The sequence below is a fragment of the Bos indicus genome, chromosome 5 (genome assembly GCF_029378745.1).
Source record: "Bos indicus isolate NIAB-ARS_2022 breed Sahiwal x Tharparkar chromosome 5, NIAB-ARS_B.indTharparkar_mat_pri_1.0, whole genome shotgun sequence".
In the NCBI taxonomy this organism is placed as follows: domain Eukaryota; kingdom Metazoa; phylum Chordata; class Mammalia; order Artiodactyla; family Bovidae; genus Bos; species Bos indicus.
The window spans coordinates 101993934-102012425 of NC_091764.1; the positions used below are offsets into that span (position 1 = coordinate 101993934).

The 18492-nt window shown below is 43.0% G+C and overlaps 2 protein-coding genes across 2 annotated transcripts in view; both read left to right on the top strand.

Annotated features, from left to right (window-relative positions):
* Positions 1 to 9903, top strand: part of LOC109559707 (antigen WC1.1-like) — a 59314-nt gene extending 49411 nt beyond the window's left edge. The window contains exons 14-19 of the mRNA XM_070788543.1: positions 3159 to 3200; positions 3289 to 3603; positions 4431 to 4568; positions 4956 to 5045; positions 5914 to 6051; positions 9616 to 9903. Coding sequence (XP_070644644.1) covers positions 3159 to 3200; positions 3289 to 3603; positions 4431 to 4568; positions 4956 to 5045; positions 5914 to 6051; positions 9616 to 9761 — 869 coding nt within the window. The 3' untranslated portion in view covers positions 9762 to 9903. The remainder of the gene's footprint in view (positions 1 to 3158; positions 3201 to 3288; positions 3604 to 4430; positions 4569 to 4955; positions 5046 to 5913; positions 6052 to 9615) is intronic.
* LOC139176083 (antigen WC1.1-like) overlaps positions 1 to 18492 on the top strand; it is a 105264-nt gene that overhangs the window by 53047 nt on the left and 33725 nt on the right. The gene's annotated exons all lie outside the window — the stretch shown is intronic.

Consider the following 18492-nt stretch of genomic DNA (forward strand, 5'->3'; position numbering starts at 1 on the left):
TTTTCATGCAAATGTAAGTAGAATTGTTTTCTCAGTTTCTCTTATAGCAGTTTGTTGTTAGTGTAAAGAAATGCATATGATTTTTGTATACAGATTTTTCTTCTACAACTTCACTGAGTGTATTAGTTCTCATATTTTTGCTGAAGTCTTTAGTGTTTTCTACATATAATATCATGTAAGGGGGTTTCTTTCCTCATGACTCTGATGGTAAAGAATCTGTCTGCAATGCAAGAGACCTGGGTTCAGTCCCTGAGTCAGGAAGATCCCCTGGAGGAGGGAATGGCAGGCCACTCCAGTATTCTTGCCTGGAGAATCCCAATGGACAGAGGAGCCTGGCAGGCTGCAGTCCTTGGGGTTGTAAAGAGTCAGACACAACTGAGTGACTAACACTTTCACTTTTCAATCTGCAAATAGTGACAGTTTTGCCTCTTCCTTTCAGATTTGGATATCTTGAGTTTCTTTTTATTGCCTGATGGATCTGGATAGGACTACCAAAACTAAGTTGAATAAAAGCTTTTGGTTTTTTACAGTCAAGTATGATGTTAGCTGTGTACTTTTCATATGGTCTTAATTATGTTGAGGTGCAATCCTTCTATACCTACTTTGTAAAAGAGTTTTTACTGTAAGTGGATGTTGAGTTTGTCAAACACTTTTTCTGCATCCTTTGAGGATATGATTTTTACCTTCATTTTGTTTATTTGGTGTATCACATTGATTAATTTGTGAATGTCAAACTATCCTTGTATCCTTGGAACAAATATCACTTGGTCATGGTGTATGATTCTTTTAGTGTATTGTCAAATTCAGTTTTCTAATATTTTGTTGACGATTTTTGCACCTGTATTTATCAGAGTATTAGCCCGTAATTTTCTTTTCTCATGGTGTCCTTATCTGGCTTTGGTATCAGACTAATGTTGGCTTCATGAAATGAATTTGGAAATGTTCTTTTCTTCTGTTTTTGGAAGAGTTTGAGAAGACTCCACCACTAAATACTGTTACACTGGGAACTGAGATTTCAGCAATAAATTTTGAATGAGATAAATAAATGTTGGTGAAGGCGACAAATAGTCAAACCATAGCACATTATTCCTTCAACATTTCTCTCTCTGTTTCTCTTTCTCCTTCCCTCCCCCTCCACATACACACACACACACACCCCATTCAGGTGCACCTTGAAGGGTATGCTGGATGTTGCCTGAAACCCATAGCTAAGAGAATGTGGGATCAGATACTTCAAAAGCAGAGGCTCACTCCCTTCCTTGCCTCTCTTTGCTCATCTCTTTGTCTTTTTCATTGGAAGACCAAAGAGGTATTAAACTATGAGACCTTTTATTGATGATATTTTTCCTACAATTAAACCCTGTGAATTGAGAGGTGGTAAAGTCTTTGACCATCAAAATGAGCAATCTGCTCACAGAGGTCCTGCCATCGTTTTCTCAGAGGATCTCTGCATAGAGTGGGTAGGAGTTTTGATAGGATGATCTGGAAAGAATATATAAATATTGATACTTTATGACAGGTACTATTTACCCTTCTGTTTTTTTGAATTTATATTTCTCTCAACTTCAATTCTTTTATATATATTTTCAGTCTTTTGTTTATTATTTCTGCATCTTCTCAATACAAATTTTTCTCAGTAGGCTTTTCTTCCGTCCCCCATCACTTTTCCCCTGTAGTTTTTTTTTTCAAGATGATAATATATTTTTATTTTTTAAGATATAAATTTATTTATTTTAATCGGAGGTTAAGTACTTTACAATATTGTATTGGTTTTGCCATACATCAACATGAATCTGCCACAGGTTTATCAGTAGGCTTTTTTTAACCAATGCAAAAATTTCTGGCTTACTTAGTGTGTACATATATGTGTCCATATATCTTCTCAGAATTCTACTAAGTCTTTCCTGTATACGTCCTTTTTAAGAAATTCCTAACCAACACTATGGGCTTTTCTGGTGGCTCAGACAGCAAAGAAACTGCCTGCAGTGCAGGAGACCTGGATTTGATCCCCCACTCCAGTACTCTTGCCTGGAAAATCGCATGGACGGAGGAGCCTGGTAGGCTGCAGTCCGTGGGGCCGCTAAGAGTCGGACATGACTGAACGACTTCACTTTCACTTTTCACTTTCATGCACTGGAGAAGGAAATGGCAACCCACTCCAGTGTTCTTTCCTGGAGAATCCCAGGGATGGGGCAACCTGGTGGGCTGCCGTCTATGGGGTCACACAGAGTCGGACACGACTGAGGTGACTTAGCAGCAGCAGCAGCAGCAGCAGCAGGGAGGATCCAGTGGAGAAGTGAATAGCAATCCACTCCAGTATGTTTGTCTGGAAAATCCTATGGACAGAGGAGCCTGGTGGGCTGCAGTCCTTAGGGTCACAAAGAGTTGGACATGACTGAGCGACTAACACACACACACACATAACCAACACTACATTGTGGAGCAATTATCTTCCAATTAAAAATAAATTTAGAAAAGAGAGTTTCCTTATACAACAGTAGTCTTCACTTGCCCACTGTCACACTGAATAATAGGTAAGAGTAGTTTATAATCTATCTAATAACTTTCCATTAAAATTATGTATATGAGATTTTGAATATAAATTGACTCTGTGCTTCTGGGCTGATTATTTTTAATATGAACTATTATCATAGACTGTTACCATTAATTTATATTTGGTTTACTATTTCACTGATTAGTATGAATTAAAAAAAAAGAAATTTTATTTCACTGAATTTGTCTATTCATTCATTTAATATATATTTATCAAGCCCCTATCTAGGTATTTAGAAATGGTTTTCCATAGATATTTGTTGAATGAATGCATACAATGTGCAGGCACTGTCCTAATAGAAGAAACACAGCACATATAAGATATACAAGGTCCTTCTTCTAATGGAACTTTCATTCAGAGGAGTGTGTGTACATTCGTAGATGTCTGTGTTTATATTTGCTGTGGGGTGTGAAGACTGATAAACAAGTAAATATTTAAAGTAATTTCAGCTGGTGATCAGATGCAGTGAATGTTTCAGCCCAGTATATAATGAGCCTGTGTTTTCACATGTCATTTGCACTGAGCCATGGACCTTAGATAATCTTATGTGGGGACAGGAACACCCTCAGCTGTTCCTGATCCACTATTTCCCTGTTGTGTGCAGGAAGAAGACCCAAGAGCTGTCCAACTGCTGCCTCCTGCACAGGTACGTCAGCCCCGCCCCCTCCCCTGTGGCTCCCAGGGGCTCCTTCCTCCCACCAGGGGAGTCACAGGAGGGGCTGCTGCCTTTTCAGACAGAGAGAAGCTTCGGCTCAGGGGAGGAGACAGCGAGTGCTCAGGGCGGGTGGAGGTCTGGCACAGCGGCTCCTGGGGCACCGTGTGTGATGACTCCTGGAGCCTGGCAGAGGCCGAGGTGGTGTGTCAGCAGCTGGGCTGTGGCCAGGCCCTAGAAGCCGTGCAGGCTGTGGGGTTTGGCCCTGGAAATGGGAGCATCTGGCTGGACGAGGTGTGGTGCAGGGGCCGGGAGTCCTCCCTGTGGGACTGTGCTGAGGAGCCCTGGGAGCAGAGCGACTGCAAGCATGAGGAGGATGCTGGTGTGAGGTGCTCTGGTGAGTGAGGGGCTCGGGGTCCACCCTGGGTGAGCTGGGGCAGCGCAGGGGCAGTGGGCTGGGCCGTGCGTGGTGGGGAGTGTGTGTTCAGACATCCCGGGTGCTGGGGATCTGATCTAGGATGAGGGAGCTGGGAGGACTGGACACTGATGTTGTGGAGACTGAGGGGTGATTTCAGGCTCAGGAGGGAAAAGGTTTGCCCTGCATTCTGGCCAATTCTTCTTCCCCACACTACTGTTTTTCTCTTTATGTGAAAGGACATTGCCCACGACCACAGCAGGTAGTGTGATCCATCCACAGGCAGGAGAGAATACTCAAATACTGGGGACCTGTTCTGTGGGCTCTCTGACAACTCAGAAGAGGAAAGAGTTGAGGAGCCATGGCTGTTGGGGAGCAGCCAGGGCATTACACTGGGGAAATCCCCTGCCTTGATGTCCAGGGTCAAATGTTCTCATGCCCGGGGTCCAAGGAAGTCTAGTTTCCATGTCGTAGAATCTAAGGAACTCCCACCTGACCTTGAGTGTTGCTCCTCATCAGAGAGGTGCAAGTCCCTGGACTGTTTGATGCTCTTTCTCCTGAAGCCCAAGGAGAAGGGATGAGCTGGGTCTTCAGAGGCTGTCTCGGCAGGGCAGCTCCCTGACAATCCCCATCTCTGCCTCGGGGCAACACTGGCCAGAGTGGAGTTGACTTGTCTCAGGATGAGACCCGGGGGAGCCCTGACACTGTCTGAGGCTGAGCTGCCATTGTCCGGAGCTCCTGAAAATGCTGACACAGGAGATTTCTCTATGCCCAAGACTATCTCCAGCCCTTTTTCCTGTTCTCCTTAGGGACCAGAACAACCTCAAATTCTCTCCCTGGCATCTTCTCCCTGCCTGGGGTCCTCTGCCTTATCCTGGGGTCCCTTCTCTTCCTGGTCCTCATCATCCTGATGACTCAGCTGCTCAGATGGAGAGCAGAGCACAGAGGTGGGCTGCAGGGGGAACTGGGGACCAGGGAGAGTGTGTGGAGGCAGGAGATGGGGCAGGTGTGAGGAGGGGAACCTGGGCCAGGTACTGTTCTGAGTTGCAGACTCCATGTGCTCCATGCTGAGCTCTAAGGGCTGAGTAGACAGAGGTTCTTAGGACTGGGGTGTGAACTCTCATAAGTCATGGCCTCTTCTGTGAGACCAGACAGAGTTGGCGCTGAGCTGTAATCAGGGTTAGACGAGGGGAGAAGGTGCTGACATGGTGCACGGGGTAGGAGATGATGCTGAGGTCCTGGCAGCCCCCATGTGAGCACCAGGGTGATGAAGGTGGGCTGGCTGGATCGGGGTATCTGGGGAAGTGTCTCTGACCTGCTGGGGGATCTCTCAGCCTTATCCAGCTATGAAGATGCTCTTGCTGAAGCTGTGTATGAGGAGCTTGATTACCTTCTGACACAGAAGGAAGGTCTGGGCAGCCCAGGTGAGTGTCTCTGTCTGCCCTCCTGGGAGCTCTGGTTGTCACCACCCACTAGCTGTGCACATCTTCTCAGCATCTGCAGACCCCATGTGTACCCCAGGCTCACAGAGACGGCTCCTCCAAAGAGGCAGGATGGCCTCTCAGAGCCCCGTGACCTCCCATCCTCTGTCTACACTGCAGAAGCCAGGCCTGTCCCTTCTCAGCCTTAACACAGGTCCCGTGGGTGTGGGGAGGAAAAATTCTGTGTGTTGTGTGATGTTTGTCTCCACATGAGGCTTCCCGTCAGATTTCTCACTGACTAAACTGCCGTATTACACCAGGGATGGTGAGGACAACAGTGATTACAGATCTGCTCCAGGAAATAGAGGTGGACCTGCCTTGGCTGGGCTCTGGGGAGGAGAGTTTCCCTCATAGAGAGGAGATTTAAGGGGAATGGTTTTCCGTTGATGGACCAGAGGCATCCCTTGTGTCCAGATGGGGCTCGTCCTTCTCTGGCTGTTCTGTGATGTGTCACGTTGGGACTGGTCTCTGTGTCCAGAATCACAACAGGCACACAATGTTTTTTAAAAAAATAACATCTGTAAAGCACAATTTGTCAAAGTACTTTTGCAATGCTCAATGGTGGAAGTGCTGCTTTGAGATAGGTAGTTTCCACCAGAAAATATTGAGATATGTAATATCATGTTTTGGCTTATGGACACATCAAAATGAAACATGGTCTTAGAGAAAAAAGTCTTTTGAAACAAGGAGTGACTGCTGCCTCTATTCAGAAACTCAGAAACTCTGGGTCAGAAGGTATCTTAGGTATTCTCCAGACCAACCCACTTACTGTGGTTTCATACACTCCCTTGTCTGCTCTTGGAACCCCCAGATCAGAGGACTGATGTCCCTGCTGAAAATTACGATAATGCTGAAGAAGTACCAGTGCCTGGAACTCCTTCTGCCTCTCAGGGGAATGAGGAGGAAGTGCCCCCAGAGAAGGAGGATGGGGTGAGGTCCTCTCAGACAGGTGAGTGGGGTCAGTTGATCTCCTGCAATCTTTCTATCTGAAAAGAGTGAATTTGTGCTCCTCAACGCCCAGCCTCCCTAGAGATTCAAAATATAGGTAATCTCATATATTTGGTAGCATCATCTTGACCATATGCCATATTTAATGCTATCAGACTCCTTGCAAGGAGTGATGAATCACTCTGCTTTTGGCATTTATGTCTCCATAATGTGACATAAACTTATCACTTTGTATGTGATATACTTGCATAAAAGTTTATAGATTATGGAATTTCCTGGTGGTCCAGAGGTTTGGATTCCTCACTTTCACTGCTAGGGCCTAGGTTCAACCCTGGTCAAGGAACTAAGATCCCACAAGCATTGTGTCATGGCCGAAAGAGAAACTTATCGATTAATTGAGCATATGTAAAAGAAAGCTAAGCGCTGAAGAATTGATGTTTTTGAACTGTAGTGTTGGAGAAGACTCTTTAGAGACCCTTGGATGGCAAGGAGATCAACCCAGTCAATGTAAAGGAAATCAATCTTGAATATTCATTGGTAGGACTGAGCTGAAGTAGAAGCTCCAATACCTTGGCCACCTGATGTGAAGAACTGACTCCTTAGAAAAGACCCTGATGCTGGGAAAGATTGAAGGCAGGAGGAGAAGGAGATGACAGAGGATGAGGTGGTTGGATGGTATCACCAACTCGATGGATATGAGTTTGAGCAAGCTCTGGGAGTTGGTGATAGACAGGGAAGCCTGGTGTGCTGCAGTCCATGGTTCACAGAGAGTCAGGCATGACTGAGTGACTGAACTGAACTAAACCAAATTCAAAGGTGGAACAAGTGTTTTAATAATATCTTTGCACGGTCACATACATGAAGGCAAACCATTCAATATCACAGTAATCCAGGTCAATGCCGAATCAGTAATGTTGAAGAAGCTGAAGTTGCCGTTCTATGAAGACCTACATGACCTTTGGGAACTATCAGCTAAAAAAGAGGTCCTTTCTATTCAAGTGACTGGAATGCAAAAGTAGGAAGTCAAGAGATACCTGGAGTAACAGCCAAATTTGGCCATGGAGTACAAAATGAGGCAAGGCAAAGGCTAATAGAGTTTTGCCAAGAGAACACACTGGTCATAACAAACACCCTCTTCCAACAACACAAGAGAGGACTCTACACGTGGACATCATCAGATGGTCAGTACTGAAATCAGATTAATTATATTCTTTGCAGCCAAAGATGGAGATGCTCTATACAGTCAGCAAAAACAAGACTGGGAGCTGACTGTAGCTCAGATCATGAACTCCTTATTGTCAAATTCAGACTTAAATTGAAGAAAGTAGAGAAACCCACTAGACCATTCAGGTATGACCTAAATCAAATTCCTTATGATTATACAGTGGAAGTGAGAAATAGATTCAGGGGATTACGTCTGATAGGCAGAGTGCCTGATGAATTATGGTCGGAGGTTTGTGACATTGTACAGGAGGCAGGGATCAAGACCATCCCCAAGAAAAAGAAATGCAAAAAGGCAAAATGGTTGTCTGAGGAGGCCTTACAAATAGCTGAGAAAAGACGAAAAGTGAAAGCAAAGGAGAAAAGGAAAGATATATCCATTTGAATACAGAGTCCAAAGAATAGCAAGGAGATATAAGAAAGCCTTCCTCACTGATCAATGCAAAGAAACAGAGGAAAACAATGGAATGGGAAAGACTAGAGACCTGGTCAAGAAAATTACAGATACCAAGGGAATATTTGATGCAAAGATGGATACAATAAAGGACAGAAATATTATGGACCTAACAGAGGCAGAAGATATTAAGAAGAGGTGGCAAGAAGACACAGAAGAACTATACAAAAAAAATCTTCATGACCCAGATAATCAGATGGTGTGATCACTCATCTAGAGCCAGATATTTTGGAATGTGAAGTCAAGTGGGCCATAGGAAGCATCACTATGAACAAAGCTAGTGGAGGTGATGGAATACCAGTTGAGTTCTTTCAAATCCTAAAAGATGATGCTGTGAAAGTGCTGCACACAATATGCCAACAAATTTGGAAAACTTAGCAGTTTTAATAATATCTTTCCAGGCCATAAGACTGGAAAAGGTCAGTCAATGCCAAAGAATGTTCAAACTACCGCACAATTGCACTCATCTCACACTCTAGCAAGATCAGATCAGATCAGTTGCTCAGTCGTGTCCGACTCTTTGTCACCCCATGAATCGCAGCACGCCAGGCCTCCCTGTCCATCACCAACTCCCAGAGTTGACTGAGACAAACGTCCATTGACTCAGTGATGCCATCCAGCCATCTCATCCTCTGTCGTCCCCTTCTCCTCTTGCCCCCAATCCCTCCCAGCATCAGAGTCTTTTCCTATGAGACAACTCTTCACATGAGTTGGCCAAAGTACTGGAGTTTCAGCTTTAGCATCATTCCTTCCAAAGAAATCCCAGGGCTGATCTCCTTCAGAATGGACTGGTTGGATCTCCTTGCAGTCCAAGGGACTCTCAAGAGTCTTCTCCAACACCACAGTTCAAAAGCATCAATTCTTCAGCGCTCAGCCTTCTTGACAATCCAACTCTCACATCCATACATGACCACAGGAAAAACCATAGTCTTGACTAGACGAACCTTTGTTGGCAAAGTAATGTCTCTGCTTTTGAATGTGCTATCTAGGTTGGTCATAACTTTCCTTCCAAGGATTAAGCGTCTTTTAATTTCATGGCTGCAGTCACCATCTGCAGTGATTTTGGAGCCCAGAAAAATAAAGCCTGACACTCTAGCAAAGTAATGCTCAAAATTCTCCAGGCCAGGCTTCAACAGGGCATGAACCATGAAATTCTCAATGTTCAAGCTGGACTTATAAAAGGCAAAGAACCAGAGATCAAATTGCCAAAACTCGCTGAATCATCAAAAAAGCAAGAGAGTTCCAGAGAAGCATCTATTTCTGCTTTAATAACTATGCCAAAGACTTTGACTGTGTGTATCACAATAAACTGATATTTCAGTAGCTGCAAGAAGACCCTCATTCTCTAGAAAAGAGTATTTCTCCATCTGAGGGCCTGTGTAGTTTCTGGGGAGGAGATATCTGTGGGTGCACCTGTGATACTATTTGTGGACATCTGAGAACAGGAATCAAGTCAACTAAGAGCAGACTTGGGTTGTGAGTGAGGAATTCAGATTTTTCCTGTCTCCAGTCTCCCTCTAATTGTGAATTTGCATCTATCACCTGTGAAAGGAGAACATTTAAATTCCTTTTTATGATTCTTACCGTTGCTGGGCATCTCCTTGGTATTGTGTTGCCTGGAAGCAGGTCTCCCAGAGCTCCTGAGCACAGGTCTCCTGTGATGCAGGATTTCCCCATGCACTGAGGCCCAGGAGACCACATGCACTGGATCTGAGAGGACAGCTGGGATCCATCCTCACTGGAACTCATGTGAAATAGTCTGAGCCTCCCTCCCCACATCTGGGCCCCAGGGATGCTTTGTTATAACCACGTGCTTGTCTCCCTCCCACCAGAGGCTTCTGTCCCATCCTCGTGTCTCAGTTCTAATCAAACTTCTTTTTTCTACTTCAGGCTCTTGTCTGAACTTCTCCAGAGAGGCAGCTGATCCTGGGGAAGGAGAAGAGAGCTTCTGGCTGCTCCAGGGGAAGAAAGAGGATGCTGGGTATGATGATGTTGAACTCAGTGCCCTGGGAACATCCCCAGTGACTTTCTCGTGATGCTGTATTAACTAGGAGATGAAGCCTCAGATATTCTAATTGCCTGTATTTCAATAGAGTAATGCTGACCTGTAATTTTGTCATATGAAAATTGCTCAAAATGAAATATTCTGAATAAATTAACTTTTTGCTGTGCTATTAATTTACCAAGCTCCATGTCAAATGCTTTTAGGGGATTGGTCCTCAAATAACATCTTTCTCAAAGGAAATGAAAGATGAGTGAGCTGACCTGCTTTCTCACGTCTTAGAGGCTAATGAGGGCATGCTCACAAGTGCTCCAGGTCACTCTTAAGGATATAAACTTGATCTATATTCACACACTCCTTCCTAACAAGATGAACTCATGGAAAAACAAAACAAAACAAAATAGTTCTAAACACCTCTGAGATGTCACATCACCAGTTTGTAACTTGTTCTTGGACACCAGACTGGGTATGAGTTTCAAAGTGGAAGGTTGGCTGGTGGGAGAGAATGGATACAGCTTTCCTTATCCTGCCTCAATATTCACAGGCCAATTAAAACTCTAACTGTACATAACTACCTCTTCCTTTTTCATCTCTCATTTATTCCTTTAGTGGATACAAACACCTCTTTGCTCATCTCCCATGTGTATTTGATTTTCCAATCCTTATAAGTCCATTCTTTCTTTTCCATCTCTTCCTACCATTTCTTTAGGATGCTGCTATTTCTTGTCTCTCCAAGGATCTCTCCTTCTAAATGAATTATATCAGTTCATATATATCTTCAAGTTGATGGAAGGCAAATTGGTGCTCACCCACACCCTGTATTCAGGTGGGACAAGAGGGCAAGAAAGTGGAGACCTAGGCAGAGGGGATCCAGAAGAATAGATGTAGATATAAAGATCAAGAACATTTGGCTATTTATGTTTCAGAAATATGGATGGAGGCATCTGACATGATTGATCTCTTAGAGGAAGAATTTCAGACCAAGGGGCTTCTCTGAAAACATCTATTTTTCAGATGTTTCAAGATTGTTTAAAGATTGCTTAAATAGTGTCAGACTTTATTTTTTGGGGCTCCAAAATCACTGCAGGTGGTGACTGCAGCCATGAAATTAAAAGATGCTTACTCCTTGGAAGGAAAGTTATAACCAACCTAGACAGCATATTCAAAAGCAGAGACATTACTTTGCCAACAAAGGACCATCTAGTCAAGGCTATGGTTTTGAACTGTGGTGTTGGAGAAGACTCTTGAGAGTCCCTTGGACTGCAAGGAGATCCAACCAGTCCATCGTAAGGAGATCAGTCCTGGGTGTTCATTGGAAGGACTGATGCTGAAGCTGAAACTCCAATATTTTGGCCACCTCATGGGAAGAGTTGACTCACTGGGAAAGATCCTGATGCTGGGATTGATTGGGGGCAGGAGGAGAAGGGGACAACAGAGAATGAGATGGCTGGATGACATCACCGACTTGATGGACATGAGTTTGGGTGAACTCCAGGAATTGATGATGGACAGGGAGGCCTGGCGTGCTGTGATTCATGGGGTCACAAAGAGTGGGACACGACTGAGCAACTGAACTGAACTGAACTGAATTGAAAATGTAATTGTGATCCTGCTGTGACTCCTCAGTGTAGAGAGAGCTGTCATGAAGAAGTGACAAAGTAAAGATTACGTTTACACAGCACTACCCCTGCAACCCTCTCTGCCCCCCACCCCCACCCCTGGCCAATTCCATTGTGGACATGTGGAGAAGCTGCTGAACTAATATAAAACCTGAGAGTGCTGGCCTGGTTGTGAGCTGGACCCACCCAGTTACTTGGTTAATGACTCTGGATGGTTTCTAGGACTCCAATCTACACTCATGCTTGCAGTCTTCATAGTTCTAGGCTGTGCTTGGGGATGGGAAGATGCCCAGGGCTTCTTCCAGGGCAGCTCACATGGCTATTCACTTGGGAAGTGATGAAATAGAAGACATATGATGAAATAAGGCAGACACACAAAGAAGCTCAGTGAACTCCAAAAAACACAGATAAACAATTAAATTCAGGAAGACAATATATGAAGAAAATAAGATTTAAAAAAATTTCTCATCATTATTATTGTTTTTAATTTTCGGTTGCATGAGTCTTTGTTGCTGCACATGGGCTTTCTCCAAATGCAGCAAGCAGGCACTACTCTTTTTTGTGGGCAGCAGGTTTCTCTATGCGTGGGCTTCTCTTATTGTGAACAGGTTCTAGGCACCCAGGCTTCAGGGGTTGCAGCATCACCTCCTATTTGTGATTTGTGGGTCCTAGAGCTCAGGCTCAGTAATTATTGAGCTAGGGCTCAGTAATTGTTGAGCTAGGGTGTTACTTCACATAATAAATTCAGACTTTTTTTTAATAGAGATAGAAATCATAAAAAAAGGAAGTAAACAGGGAGTTTGCTGATGGTTTAGTGGTTAGGATTTGATGCATTTGCTGCTGTTGTCTGTCTTCAGTCCCAGTAGGGGAACTGAGGTCCCTCAAGCTTTGCAGTGAGGCAAAGAGAATAGCAGAAGGAACAAAACAGAAAAATGAACCAAACAGAGAATCAGTTGCTTAAGATTCAGTTCAGTTCAGTGGTTCAGTCATGTCCGACTCTTTGCGACCCCATGGACCGCAGCATGCCAGGCTTCCCTGTCCATCACCAACTCCTAGAGCTTGCCCAAACTCATGTCCATTGAGTCGGTGATGCTATCATCAAACTGTTTCATCTCCTGTCGTTCCCTTTTCCTCCTGCCCCCAATCTTTCACAACCTTAGGATCTTTCCTAATGAGTCAGTTCTTCGCATCAGGTTGTCAAAATATTGGAGTTTCAGCTTAAGCATCAGTCCTTCCAATGAATATTCAGGACTGTTTTCCTTTAGGATGGACTGGTTAGATCAGTTGCTTAAGACTACAATGAATGAAATGCAACAAAATGAAAAATGCTACCTAGAGCATCAACAACAGCAGAAGACTCTGTAACTTAGAACGCATGACCATTGAGATTACCCAGCCAGGGGACAAAGAAAAAGAGGAATGAAAAAGAGTGAAAGAACCTGTGTGAACTATGGGGTAACTTTCACAGAAACAACCTGCACATTATTGGAGTCCCAGAAGGAGAAGAGAGGGAGAAAGGGACACAGATTATACTTAAAGAAATAATACCAGATAAGTCCCAAATCTGATGAGATTTAGACATCCAAGTTCATGTAGCTAATAGCTCACTCCTCAGAGTTCATTCAAAATGATTACCCCCAAGACACATTGCTTGTAATCAAGAAAAAGAGAGAATTTTATAAGCAGCAAGAGAAAAGTAAATGCTCACAAAAAAGAAATTCCCTTAAAAATATCAGTGGACTTTTTAGTAGAAACCTGACTGTCCAGGAGAGAAAGGATGATATATTCAAACTTTAGAAAGAAAAAAAAAAAAGCCTACCAACCACGAATACTTTTCTCAGCAAGGTTGTTTTTCATAAATGAAAACGATATAAAGACTTCCTAAACAAACAACAGTTGAGGGAATTCACCAACATTAGGCTTGTCTTACAAGATTGCTGAGGGGAGTTCCTCAAACTAAATGAAGGATGCTAATTTTTATATGAAAGAAGTGAAAATATGCAACAGACTTGTAAGTGTAAATACTGAATCCAATTCAGCATACTCTGACACTGTCATATGGTAGTGTGCTAATCAGGTAGCTTTAGTCTAAAGAAAGTATTAAAATAGCTATAGAGAGAAATATTTTGTTAGTGGATATACAATATAGAGAGAGGTAAATTGTGACATCCAAAACAAAATGCGTAGAAGGGGATAAAAAGGTAGAGCTTTTGCATGTCATTGGGATTAATTTGTCATCAGTGTAGTATTTACTGTTGTCCCTCTAAGATGTTTTATGTAAGCCACGTGGCAACAAAAATGCAAAAACCTACAGTAGATTCACAAAAAGTAACAAGAAGGGACTCAAAGAGCAACATTATCCAAAATTATCAGTTCACAGTTCTAACTGTTGTGCAGAACAGTTGAGTTGTCCTGGTCTCCACATCATCTTTCAAGATCAGCCGAAGAGGACTCTCCTTCTAAAGTGAAAGACTAATTGAGCTGTCTGTTATTTTAAGCCAAAGATATCTTTTGGCACCTCATCTCCTTCCTTATGTCATATTGATGGTGCAGCTGTACTTTTTTAATCGCAAATTTTCTTCTTGTGATATTGCTGTGTGGTTTTAATGAAAAAAAAAAAACTGCCAATGATAAATCATATGAATATCCTGTCTCCTCAGTTGGGTTTGATTAAGACTTATTAAGAAGCCACATGTAGGTATTTTGTGGTTTGTCTTGAGTATCCTTAGAGATAGAGATTTGCAGTATTCGTTGTGACATATTTGTTGGTGATAGCTGCTTATTTTTGAAAATCAAATTTTGCCTTGCTAATTGCCAGAAACATTTGCCTTTAAAACAAAAATATTAGCTAAATGATGTTCTCAGAAACATTTCTTTATATTTAAGATAATTTATCTTCAATATTTAGTACAGTGCCATTCAGCCATTCAATAAATGTTAGCTGAGCATCTGTGAGTTACAGAGAGGGGAAATATAGAGCTTTACACAGGCACAGGCCTCACTCCAATCCTGGGCCCTGGCAAGGCCTCAGACAATGCCTGCAGACTGCAGGAGCCTTGGTTAGCATGCCCAGATTGGGAAGCACTCGATGACAAGGAAAAGAGATCTGTTCACAGAGTCTTTGATGTTAAAGGAGGAACACATTTTGCTGTATTTCCAGTGTTCTGAGGCTGGTCTGCGGGCAGGACTCAGCTGCACCAAAGCTCCATGTGCAATAGAGCCTCAGTTCATAGACTTTGAGTCTGAGCAATCACTCAGGCTTTGAACTCTGAGTGCCACCCCAGAGGCACTAACCTTCAGTTGCAGTGGTTTAAGAATCACCACCCACAAGAACTCAATAGCTCTGCAGTTGGTAATTACATCATCTCTGAGCAGAGGTGGGTTAATCATGAAGTTAATGAAACATGTTTTTCAGAGCCTCTCCTTGCACCAGCCCCTTCCAAGTCCCAAGGGGGTCCCTAGGGTTGTGGTTGAAGCAGAGAGGACTCTATGATTCTTGTCCCCTCACCGTGTCTTCTGCCTGCCTTTTGCCTGTGGAAAACTTTAGTCAAAGAATATGTTTAATTGGAGAAGCGAGAAATGTGGAAACAAAGGAAAACACTCAGAGGAGACTAAATAATAATAATGTAGTCATTAAGCACAGTAAGGACCTTTAGTTCTTTCTCAAGGGTTATAGATGATATTCTGAGCCATGTCCTGTGAGCTGTCTTATAGATACAAAACACCAGGCGAAGCAGTGAACTACATGATGACCACACTGTACCCAGGACTTGAGCATCCACAATTCTGAGTACTGACCACAAAGACATGGGGACAAGTATACCCGAGCACTAAAGATTAACTGTACTTAAAACAACCAATGGATGTTTTGGATGGCATCACCGACTCAATGGACATGAGTTTGAGCAAGCTCCAGGAGTTGGTGATGGACAAGTAAGCCTGGCGTGCTGTAGTCCATGGGGTAGCAAAGAGTTTGACATGACTGAGCAACTGAACTGAATTGAAAGTAACCAAGATGACACTAGTTAGACCACTCATGACCAATTTGAAGATGACTGTACTATTTCTGCATGTAACCCCTCTCCCACTTTGTCTATAAAACTCTCACCACCTGCTTGTCATGGGGGGTGAACGTTGGCCTTTGAACAGATGTCTGCCACTGCCCATGCCAGTTGCCAGCATATGAAATAAAGCAAACTTTCTTTTCCACCAGTCTGCCCTGTATACTGGCTTTTAAGCAGTGAGCAGCCAGGCCCCACACACCTACCTTTCAGTAACATGGTCACAAGGAGATAGGCTTTGAATGTGCCATTTTCTTCAGTTGAGGGGGAAAAAATTCAGCAAAATTATTTCTTACCCAAAGATGAATAAATTAATTAACTACATAGAGCACTCCATCCAGGAATCAGATTTGTTCAGGAAATCAAGAAGAAACTGAAGAGGTTTAGAAAGTACATGCTGTCTTTTCATTAGTACAGGATTGGTGGAAAGTAAAAATATGATGAACTGACTAACTCAGAGCAAAGGAGAGCTGTTTAAGGATGAAGGTCGAGATGCTAAGAGACAAATTTGGGAAACTGAGCCTATCAGCACAGAGTGATGTAAAGGGAGCAGGAGATGCACCAGGGGTGGGTGCTCTTAAACAGGACTTAGATCTAGTTGTTGGTCAATCAGAAATGGTGACTGAGAACCAACCAGGCCCAACAGAGGATGCAAGCTGACCACCTGAGGGAGTAGCTTGGAATGAAGACCCAGAAGGAAGAGGAGATCCAGGAAAGTACCTGATTCATGTGACAGATTCTGTCTTTTTTTCGTCTTCCTTCCCCTTTGGATCTGTCAGAATAGACTCTGTTCTGCTACTGGAACAACTGACCCCCAAATCTCAGAGGCAACACATACATGCATACACAATTCATTACCAACCTACAAATGTACTGTGGTCAGTGAAGCATCTTCAGCTCACATGTGCACCATTTGGAACACACAACTTCTGGGGCAGAAAAGAGAGAGACTAGAGAGTCACATGGGATTTTCATGTCTCCACTTGGAAGAGACACATGTGACACCACCCACATTTCATTGGCCAGAATGAGTCACTGGGAGCTAGAAAAACAGCTATTTGATGAGTATTATTGTCGATGCCACATCCTTGATAGCAATGCTGACAGTTTTTTTCTTGCCTTGGTAAAGTTTCTGAGCTATAGCTTTGTGCAGAAATTAAATGTGATTGGACTCTCCCCAGAGTGAGATTTGAAAAAGGCATTTTCTATCTGGTTCCTTTGTCTGGTGTGTCTCTGACTCCTTACTCCACTTCAGTCTATGCCAAGTGGGATTAGTCAGATTTGTGTCTCCCCTATCCTTTTCTCGCTCAGTATCATTAACTCTGGGTGATTTTCAGCATTTGTTCATGCATTCATTTCTTTATCCACTATTTGTTAAGCTCTCTCTATGTGTCTTTACTTGACTTTAAAGAGATATTGAAGAGTAAGACACAATACTTCCTCTCAAGAAGCCCCCACTTTAAAGACAGTGGGCAAGATTTTATAGATTAAATAGACACAGTGGTAATTTTGAGCTGGAGAAATTAGAAAGAGTTCACAGAGGTGACAACTCTGTGCATTTAAAAATGAGAAGATTTATGAGTTTTCTTTCTGTAGTGGGCTTAAAAATGTGTCCTCTAGAATTCAAATATACATAAATGTAATATACTCTATTTTTATCACTGATTTCATCTTGTGCACTAGCAAGGGATGTTTGTGTGCATTGAAAGTTCCATAATATTAACACAGACTCTCCTATTTAAAATTTGTCCCTCAACTTAGCTTGGGTTTATGGTATAACTGTCTTGTCATTTCTAGTTCAAGCTCCCTGCTGAGACTGGTTTTCCCCTATTTCAGGAGGCATCTTCTTGTGTCTCCTCCCACTGATGGTGTCTGGGGTGGGAGGGCTTCTTTCCAACAGCAGCAGGGAAGACCCTTTTTCTGCATGATCTCCACTTAGAATCTGCTTGTCTTTGATTTCTTAGCTTTGATCTGCTCTTGTCTCTGGGTATCTGATGTTGCACTATGGAGGAGTGAATGAGGCCAATTCAGGGCCACACTCTTTGTTTGATGTTTCTGGTTATAGACTATAAAGGGCTGAACAGAGGTGATGGGCTGGACATCACCAGCTCATAACCTCGCTTTCCTTCATGCCCTGGTGATGAAGTGGTCTGTGGTAAAGGAGTCTTTATGAACCTTGGTCCCATCCATGCAAAGAACACAGATGGTGAGGCAGGTCTCCAATGCTTTGGTATAACAACTCAGTTAATAATTTTCTGTTAGAGTTGTATGCCTCTTTATATTTTGTATTTTAGTCTCTCTGATTGATCCTGAGGAAATTTTCCTCAAGCAAAAAGGTTTAATTATTAACTTTCCTAGCAAAGAGATTACTGAACCTCTGAAACCACCATATTCTCATGGTGATTTGGGAATAATAATGCTACACATTGTATTTCTTTACAATCCATAAGGACAAATAGTTAGCCTAAGTAAAAGAACAAGATTTTTTCTGCTCTTTGCTTCTGCACTTCTAATTCAACACAGAAGCTGTTCACATTTTTTATAACAAAATTGCTTCCTGTTACAGTTGTGTGTGGTTTGAATTGAAAAAGTGCCAAATGATAAATACGTAAACATCCTGACCACTTGGCCATATCTGATTAAGACCAGAACAGGAGGCCTCATGGTCTTCACCTGTCAGTGCACTGTGGTTTGTCTTCTTTAATCTTCAGATATTCAAAGAAATTTGTAGCATTTACACGTATTTAGAACTGGCTGTCTCAGCACTGCTCTTGTACTGGAGCTAGGTTGTTTCTGCTGCTGTTTCTGCTAAGTCGCTTCAGTCGTATCCGACTCTGTGCGACCCCATAGACAGAAGCCCACCAGATTCCCCCATCCCTAGAATTCTCCAGGCAATAACACTGGAGTGGATTGCCATTTCCTTCTCCAATTCGTGAAAGTGAAAAGTGAAAGGGAAGTTGCTCAGTCGTGTCTGACTCTTCATGACCCCATGGACTGCAGCCTACCAGGTTCCTCTGTCCATGGAATTTTCCAGGCAAGAGTACTGGAGTGGGGTGCCATTGCCTTCTCCAAGGTTGTTTCTAGT